At 34.7% G+C, this 9,801-nt stretch overlaps 1 protein-coding gene across 1 annotated transcript in view; it reads right to left on the bottom strand.

The window, feature by feature from the left end:
- SUPT20H (suppressor of Ty 20 homolog (S. cerevisiae)) overlaps positions 1–8,148 on the bottom strand; it is a 41,655-nt gene extending 33,507 nt beyond the window's left edge. Inside the window, exons 1-6 of the mRNA XM_011943011.1 lie at positions 8,112–8,148; positions 7,422–7,480; positions 7,079–7,145; positions 4,797–4,926; positions 3,649–3,752; positions 123–239 (exon numbers count right to left, since the gene is read on the bottom strand). Coding sequence (XP_011798401.1) covers positions 123–239; positions 3,649–3,752; positions 4,797–4,884 — 309 coding nt within the window. The 5' untranslated portion in view covers positions 4,885–4,926; positions 7,079–7,145; positions 7,422–7,480; positions 8,112–8,148. The remainder of the gene's footprint in view (positions 1–122; positions 240–3,648; positions 3,753–4,796; positions 4,927–7,078; positions 7,146–7,421; positions 7,481–8,111) is intronic.
- Positions 8,149–9,801: the final 1,653 nt, after the last annotated feature.

Raw genomic sequence — 9,801 nt, 5'->3', positions numbered from 1 at the left:
TTTCTACTTATGGCTAGCCAATTTTCCCAGCACCATTTATTAAATAGGGAATCCTTTCCCCATTTCTTGTTTCTCTCGGGTTTGTCAAAGATCAGATGGCTGTAGATGTTAAACATCCTTACCTGCATTGTTGGACGTAAGAGAATGTGCCGACTTTGGTAACCAGGAGATTTCATGTTACTGGACTGCCTGTAGTCACGTATTTCTGCTATGACACATCCGCAATGAAAAATATTAACCTGTTCGGGTAAAAATATGTAAATGTCATTTTTTTCCCAAAAGTCTAAATAAGTAGTTTATATCAAACATTTCGCATCCTTTACATTCATGCAACATTTCTGGCCACTCATGTATGCACTCTTCAGTAGATTTCCTTGGTAGACTTAACACTGTGTAAACCTTTTCAGAGGAAGTATTTTATATTCATCACTATGACACAAGAAGCAATTTAAAACTATTTAACAGTTTCTAATTATAGATTGACTTTGGCATCTACCAAGTCAACTGACTTTTGGCATTTACATACTATTATGTTACAGATCCTTGGAACTGTTCTTGATCCTTGGAACAGTGAGCTGTTCTTCTGCAGCTCACTGGCTTACTGTTACATTTTGCTAACTTTGCCATTACTATAAAGTTTATCATTGTTATAAATTGCCAATCAACCTTGCCAGTGTTTCAGCTTCTAGATACAACTTCTATATTTGCTCTGCTAAAATTTTCAGAAATAAAATCTTTGTCCTTAGCCTTTATTAATAGGAGGGAAGCTAAACATAAAATTCAAATGAAAAATAGTTTTTCAGTCCTTTCTATGCTCAAATGTAAGAACTGTTATCACTGAAGTCTTTCTAGTTATGACTTGCCACAGTCACTCATAGTATGTTTTTCACCCATTCAAAACTTTTAGTGGGTACTGTGGTCTCCATGTTATGTCATTCTTATTGTCATTCTTTTTAATAAATATTTACTGAGCAACTACAATGCATACTATGTGCTAGGCACTATCCAGGTACAGCTTCACAGATACGGTAGTCAGACAACATTTGCACTCAGTTGTGGGAAGACAGGCAATAAACATGTAAACAGAACAAAATAATTTTAGATAGTGATGAATTCTATAAAGGAAATCAAACAGGGAAGGGTCATTCTGGGTTGTATGTGCAGATAAAAACCTTAGGTTTTACTTAAGATCTGAATCACAAGAAAAGGCCAGATACATTAGGGACAGATCATTCCAGACAGAGGGAATAACCCATGAGAAGTTCTTACTGTAGGGACAAGCTTGGAGTGTTTTATTGTGGAAATGAAACAAGGATGGATGGAATGTAGTGAGTGAGGATGACATTTAGAAGATGAAGACAGGCCAGGCGCAGTGGCTCAAGCCTGTAATCCCAGTACTTTGGGAGGCCGAGACGGGCAGGTCACGAGGTCAGGAGATCGAGACCATCCTGGCAAACATGGTGAAACCCCGTCTCTACTAAAAAATACAAAAAAACTAGCCGGGCGAGGTGGCGGGTGCCTGTAGTCCCAGCTACTCGGGAGGCTGAGGCAGGAGAATGGCATAAACCCGGGAGGCGGAGCTTGCAGTGAGCCGAGATCCGGCCACTGCACTCCAGCCTGGGAGACAGAGCAAGACTCCGTCTCAAAAAAAAAAAAAAAAAAGATGAAGACAAACAGGAGAGCAAGGGTTTTGTTCAGAGCACTGGGCACAACCATGTATCTTAAAGAGAGAGCTGGCATTTGCTGATGGACTGAATGTGGAAGGTGAGGATAGGGTCATCTGTCAGACTGAAGAGACTGGTGATAAAACTGGTTTGGGAGGTAAAATAAAGTTCTGTTTTTGTCATGTTAAATTTGAGGAACCTATTATATATCCAACTAAGTATGTAAGTTAGGAGCTTGGTGGAATGGCCATGGTGAGGCATATAGGCAATAGAGTAAGTAACATCTTAAAAACACATGAAACTGGCTGAAATCATTCAGGGAGAATATTACTGAAGAAAAACAGAAGGCCAAGAACTGAACCTGAAAACACACACGTTTATGGATGGAACAGGGATCATAGTAAAAAAGACCAAAGGATTACAGAAGGCAGAGGAAAACCAGGAAAATGATGTCTCAGAAGTTAACAGAAAGGCATTTCAAGCAGGACGCAGTTATATCCACTGATCTTTGCTAAGAGGCCAATTAAGAAGAGAACAGAAAAGTGACCAATTATTCAGTATATGGAGATCATTGATAACTTTGACAAATGCAACCTCTGCAGAATGACGTCATGATGCCAAATGAGATGGGCGGTGGGAAGAATGGGATGTGCAAAAAAGGAAATGACTATAAATTCTTTGAGTAGCATTGCCGTCAAGAGTAACAAGAGCAGTAGCTGGAGAAGGGAGGATTTTTTTTTTATTTGAGACATACAGGTTAAGTATCCCTTATCTGAAGTGCTTCAGACCAGAAGCATTTTGGAGCTGGAAATATTTGCATTATACTTAGGTTAAGCAGCCCTAATTAAAAAACGTGAAATCTGAAATGTTCCAATTAGCATTTCTTTTAAGTGTCATGTCAGTGCTCAGATTTTGGAACACTGTGGACTTCATATTTTCAGATTTGAGACACTCAACCTCTAACACAGTATGCTTGCATTCTGCATTTAGTAGAGAAAGAGAAATAGAAAAAAAAAGAGAGGTTATAATTTTAAGTCCTTGAGAAGGAAGGGGAGGATCCAGAAAACAAGTGGAGGGGATGGATGCCTATAAACAATACACATCAACTATTTTAACAGGAAGGCAGGCAGACATGGAGAGGTAGGGATGCTAGGAAGAAACGAGAGCTCTCATGTGATGTCTTCTTTTTCCTCAGTAGAGTACACAGCATGGCTGGTGTTAAGGCAGTAAGAAGGAAGTAGAACAGGGCAAGGGAGTGCTTATCTAGGCAAGCTATGAAGAGAAGTACAGATGTGAAGAGAAGTACAGATGTAAAGAGAAGTACAGACGTAAAGGCCAGTTTCTGGCCCCCAGTTGAAAAACTTCATAAATATTCAAAGTGGTTTCTTTCATAATTTCTTAATTGTAACTACATGGAAATTTCCAGTTAATGAGCTAATTGTTCTAACTATTTTAGAAGAACTACGTCTATACGTTTCAGTATACCCTGAAGGTTAAAGATCACACAATAAATCCATTTCCAGATAGCTATGTATGTCTCATTTCATCTTCTATTATTATTAGTTTTAGAGACAGGGTCTTGCTCTATCGCCCACGCTGGAGTGCAGTGGTGCAATCACTGCAATTCTGGTTTACCTCTTCCTTCTCTAATCCTTCCTTCTCTAGTCCTGCAGTGGTACAGGAGGATCACTTGAGCCCAGGGGTTTGAGACTGTAGTGAGCTCAAACTCCTGGGCTCAAGTGATCCTCCTCCTCAAGTCTTAGCCTCCCAAAGTGCTGGAATTATAGGCATGAGCCACCAAAGCCCAGCCTCATTTCATGTTCTAAAGGCTGTTGGGAACAGTGATAGAAATTAAACATCATCTGTCACGAAACATCATATAGTCTTTTATATACATACATGTATACATACATATAAATGTGACATATCTATATCATATACATATAACAAATATAAAGACATTTTAAAGACAAAAATTTTGTACCTGAGATTTTTCTAGGAGATCGACCAAAATAGGAGGTAATTCTTCTGCATCCAAATATTCAAGCAACTCTCCTTCTTCATAGGGCAGTCGAATGGTCTCAGAATCTTAATTTAAAACATAAAGTTTGAAAATGACAACGCTCACTGAAAGCTTAGCTGTATAATTCAAACGGCTTTTAAAAAAAATGTCTATAATAAAACCAAAAGGCATTTCAACAAAGCAAGGATTGAAAAAAAAACAAAACCAAAAGTCCCTCCTAATGTCCTTCTTTATTTAAGGGGGGGAAAAAAACCTAACACATTATGAAAAAACATCTGAATCACAGCCCAAAGCAAAATAATCAGAATATGATAAAATTCCAACGTCAAAGTAACTGAAAGTTCACTGAAGACCAATTAATCTAATCTGGAAATCAGAGGACAATTTGCTGCGTTATCTGAAAAGTGGTCACTTTTAGAACAAAATTCTCTTGGTGTTACCCTTTACAACTAATTATCAACACACACACAAAATTCTAGCTATGAGAGTTCCTTGTAGAACTCACATTATCATCATTATTAAATTTTTTTATCTCTTTAACCAAACTGAAGAGTATTTATATTTTTAAATTATTTTCATATTCACCATTAACAGAAATGCTCATTTTCAATATTAATAGAAATATTTTTAATATGTGAAAATTACTCAAAAGGCAGCAAGTCTGCTTAATTTTTAAGATTTCAGACTCATATTCAAACTGCAGGATTACCTACCTTTAAACACGGTATGCTATCTTAAAATATAAATAGCAATAGAATGAAAGGAAATTCTATTTTAATTATCTGTAAGTTATGTTTCTATAATTTTCCTTTTTTTTTTTAACCTTTCCTTTGGTTCTGAGATGCTTTTATAATTGGACTTCAAAGACATATCAATTAGAATACTTCTAAAATGCACACTCTGGAAAGATAACCGTAAGAGAAATAATTTCTAATATTCTACCAAAACATATCATAAGGAAGAAAATGGGGATCAAAATCTGTTTTTATCACTAAGTCATCACTATCTGAAGGACAAATGCTTTAGCAGGTTAAAAAACTACTTTAAAAAAACAGCACATCCTGCCTGGCAAAAGTATTTTGTGACAGCTGTGCTCTGGAGGGTCTTACCTGATCCGTTTTTTCCCCTGAGCATCAGAGAATATCCCTCATTTCCTGGGTACAGATTGACCACTAAACATGACAAAGTCTCTTGCATAACAAGCTTCTCTAACAAGTTCACATTTCTTCTTAATTTCTGCTTTAAAAAGAGGCAGAGCTCATTAAAATAATCCAGTATAACCTTAATAAATAATGCTATGATTTAACAAAATCAGGCTTGAAGTAACCTTTTGGTGCTCTTTCCGCATTATCATTCTGAATAAATGAAGAAGGCTCACAAAACTATAGCCACTACATAAGGGACAGCTATGTAAACTTAATTTTTATCTACTACTATGTTTCAAGCAAATTAATTCATATTTTAAAAACTGGTGACCTCCAAGACAATAAAAGCACTTAAATATAAAACACTTTTGAATACTTAATAAAAATATTTAAATAAGTAGAATATAAAATCATTAAATGCAAATATATAAAACACAGAAGTATACAGTTTCCATTAAGTATAAGTCTAACCTAAAGAATATGGAGCATTCTCTTTGGTTGTATCTAAGAAGTGCACATTTCTTAAATATTTTATAGGCTAAATAAGATACAAACAAGTTCAACAACTCTAAGCTGAAATGTTGAACCTAAAAATATCTAATTGGTAAGACGAAGTAAGCAATTTGGACATATTCTGTAAATCCAATTCAACAGCACCTTAAAAACCACAACAAAGTCCATGATTTTAAAAATGCGTATGGTTCAAAATAAAACCTACTTACAGATTTAACAAATCATGTCATCAAATCTCATTTAGCAAAGATAACAGTAAATAGAATATTTTTTCAGAATCTCAAAAAAAACAAAATGTCTTGAATATCTTATATTTAGTAAATATATATTAAACATGTATCATACACACATACAGAGAGAAGTGATAAATTCTTAGTCATCACCATAGAATGAAAACATTAAGTAATCTGAAAATTCTTTAAAAAGGCAAACAACTTTTAACCACTTTGAAGTTAAACTAGTAAAGAGAGACTAAAAATGTTAGTCTTTTCAGTGTAGTGAAACCCCTCACAATTTGACTTAAGACAGAATTAGATAAATTTTTATAGTATTTGTACCTCTTCAACAAAACAAATTAGCTACCACGGAGTTGATCCCATCTAGACTAGAGGTTACAAATTTTCTTTCTTAATGGGTCAGACAGTATTTTATGCTTGTGGGCCAAACAGTTTGTGCTGCAACACTCAATTTGTCTTTGTACCTGTGAGCCAGCCCTAGATAATATACAAACCAACAGGTGTGATGGGTTCCAATAAAAATTCATTTATAAAAACATGTAGTAGGCACATTTAGCTGGTGGAGAGCAGCTTGCCAATTCCAAAAGAATCTTCACATATGCAGCTCTCTTATTTTAGTTCTGTCGCTGAGGTGATGAATATGTACATTCTATTATTTGTAGTGATGATTTCATGGGTGTTTCTATCTACAATGCACATGTCAAAACTTAAAAAATATATACTTTAAACATGTACAATTTATTGTATGTCACGTATATATCAGTAAAACTTATGAAAAACATACTGTAAGATTTATAAGTTTAAAAATAATTTTTTTCCTAATATGAAGATTTTAAAGTTAGACACTACTGGAATTCCACTGTTTCTGGCCTGAATAGTAAAACTGTATTCATTTTTAAAGACAGACAACAAAAGCTCATAGAGACCTTTAAGGCTCTTCCAACCCGAGGGCTCAAAGACATTAATAAATCAACTTCTGTTACATTTCTACTACCCACATCTTTTGCTACATAAAAATGAATTAAGTTAAATTGGCCATGAACTCGTTTTATGAGCAAGCTCACTTTTTATTACTGTACTTGAATTTCATACATGCTCTGTAATAGCTCTGGCTTTCCAGTTCAAATCATCATGAGAAAACAGGTTACTGCTATAAATTTGTAAATCACTTCTCAGGAGGAAGCGCTATAAATTTATAAATCACTTCTCAAAGGAAGAAGAAGCAAAAGATAATACATATTGTGTCTTTGCTCATGACTTCCTAGTGAGACAGTCTGTTATTTAATATAACTGTTCCTTCACTCCTACCTCAGCAGGTGATCTCTGCCTGGGGCCACATTAGCCAGAGCTCTGGGTCAGCTGCAGAACTGACTAGTATCTGGCTAAAAAAGATGTTAGTTCACTCACACACACAAAAATAAGACTCCAAATGTAACTCCTCCAAATTACTCTCTTCTACATTTCATAAACTACAACACAATAAAAATGTATACTTACCTTAACCTCAGGTTCTTTTTCACATTCTTCAATATACAAGTCATAAAGTTTTTGAAATACAGACTTTCTAAAAAAATTTAATGAAACAAATATATAAAATGTTAATATAGTAATCATCACGACATGAATGTTATTTAATTTTTTCCTAAATTTTAACATTTTTTCCTCAATTTCCCAAAAACTGGCGTGGAGCTGAATATAGCAGCTAACATTAACTTAGAAATTCCAAATACATGCAAAGAACCTATAAAATTTCTAGTTCAGTGCCTACTAGGAATGCAATAAAAGGTGGCCATCATCATATTTCAATGAATCTAAGATGTTACCAATTAATTATTCATACCTTCCACTTGATAGGTATTTCCTTTTAGGAGGTCTCTGTCGGGCACTTTCAATGACGTACTAAAAAACAAAAGTTTATGAGAATAGCTAGCCTTTTGCTTTTGACTATGAACAACTGTATTGAGTATATCTAAAACGTAAGTAAGGCTAAAAAGGCTATTCAGTCACTTAAGTCTCTGAATTACATCTTGTAGGAAAAACTACTTAACATATAAAGGTCAGTTTCAAGCAAATGAAATTTGAACTGCACTACAATTTAGCAGAGTATTTAATTGCCGTAAGCAAAATCATAGTTTCACAACCATGACTTCACAGGTCAGAAATATTATCAATGTATTTTATGGTTGTTCAAAATATGCTTAATGTATGAAAAATCGTATACTGTATACCTTAGCTATTTTTTCCTTTGAGTAATTAGAAAACTTGTCAAAACAGGAAAATACACTTTTGGAAATTCTACATCCTTGTTCAAGTAAGTTTTATTCCATAACATTATTATCTTGAGGATTCCAAGTAATAGGTGATCCAAATATCACCTGGTATTTTTATATATTTATAGCAAAATGATATGCATACTTGTCCTAAAATAATAATGTGCTCCTTTAAAAATCACATACAAAAATCTCTTAACACTGAGCTTTTGTCAGTTAAAGACAACACTATTTCAATATGTAACTTAGTCACACCTCACCTCTGCACGATCCAAAGCTAGTTCTAAAGCTTGTTGCTGTAAAAAGTAAATAGTATATTTGGCAACATTAGTTATTTCCACAAAAAAATTTAATATACATTTAACATTTCTAAAACAGGTCTAATATATTTTCCTTTATTTGTCTCCTCCACTCAACTCTATGATCAATATATACAACAAAGAAAAAATATGAGTCTTGGGCACCTGATTACTAACAACAAACTAAATAAGAATGCTAACACGGTCTCTCTGGTCAGTATTTGTGAGGTTAACATAGGGGAGGTTTGGATATGGCAGCTATCATCACTTCATAGACTTTTAATTTTTAAGAGCACCATTCAAAAAAATGTACTGGCCATAAAGTACACAATCAAAATGAAGCAAAGGCTAAACTCTCCTAATTTGCTAAAAATCTTGAAAATTGGGAGTGGGGTTGTACTGGCACTTAACATTAACTTAGGAAGTGCTAATATATTAATGCAAAAAACCTGTAACATCTCTAGCTCAGTGCCTAGAAAGAATGCAATAAATGATGGCTATCATTGCCATGTTTCAATGAATTTAAGATGCCACTGAAACCATGCATCATTATTTTGCATAATATTAAGACAGAAAAAAAAGCTATAAATTTTAAGACATTCTAGTATCAACTCATCAATTCAGTAATATTAAATATAAAAGAAAATGAACCTCAGAACTGATGAAATATTTTACTGTTACTAAATGTAAAGTTTGAGATCTACTAGTAGATCCCTATCCACTCATTTCTTAAAGACGAGGAAAAAATATGGTGAAGCTATGCTATGTCTTCATTTGTAAAGCTTTCATTTCTAAAGACACATATGAATGAAAGCACTAGGTCCTAAACAAAATCAAACATGGCCAGGCATGGTGGCTCACGCCTGTAATCCCAGCACTTTGAGAGGTCGAGGCAGGAGGATCACCTGAAGTAAGGAGTTCAAGACCAGCCTGGCCAACATGGTAAAACCCCATCTCAACTAAAAATACAAAATTAGCCAGGCGTGGTGGCACCCGCCTATAGTCCCAGCTACTCAGGAGGCTGAGGAAGGAGAATCACTTGAACCTGGGAAGCAGAGGTTGCAGTGAGCCCAGATCGTGCTATTGTACTAGAGCCTGGGCAAAAAGAGCAAAACTCAAGTCTAAAAAAAAAAAAAAAACAAACCTAAATATACCACCAGTGGTTCTCTTTCTTGTTTTTTGTTTTATAGTATTTTTCATTCACAATGATAGTCATTTTTAAATTTTATTCAGAGGCACAGAACTTTCAGTTTTTATTTAAAAGGACTTAAATTCTTCTGTCTTATTTTGTAGATTCCAATACCTCAACCTACCAAATTGCATGTGGGTAAAAACTCCTACCACCCACCAAAGTCCCAGGAGGGCAAGGGGGAAAAACAAATACTGCCACCCTTTGGAAATCATGGGAACTTTTAAGTGACCACCTAGTCCTAAGGATAGATAATTTGTATAATTCCAAAAATAGTGGGCCTTCTTGCACTGTTCAATAAAAAAAAAATCCATATTATCAAATATCTAAATATGGTAAGTGAAGAAAGTCTGAAATCTGCCATCTTTTCAAAACATTCAGTTATAACAAATCTACACCAATTTGCTTTGTTAAAAAATCTTGGCCAGGCACTGTGGCACATGCCTGTAATCCCAAAGCTTT

This window comes from Colobus angolensis, unplaced genomic scaffold (genome assembly GCF_000951035.1).
Source record: "Colobus angolensis palliatus isolate OR3802 unplaced genomic scaffold, Cang.pa_1.0 Scaffold214, whole genome shotgun sequence".
Taxonomy (NCBI): domain Eukaryota; kingdom Metazoa; phylum Chordata; class Mammalia; order Primates; family Cercopithecidae; genus Colobus; species Colobus angolensis.
Note: the sequence above shows the minus strand (reverse complement) of the source record. Positions and strands in the feature narration are given on the sequence as shown.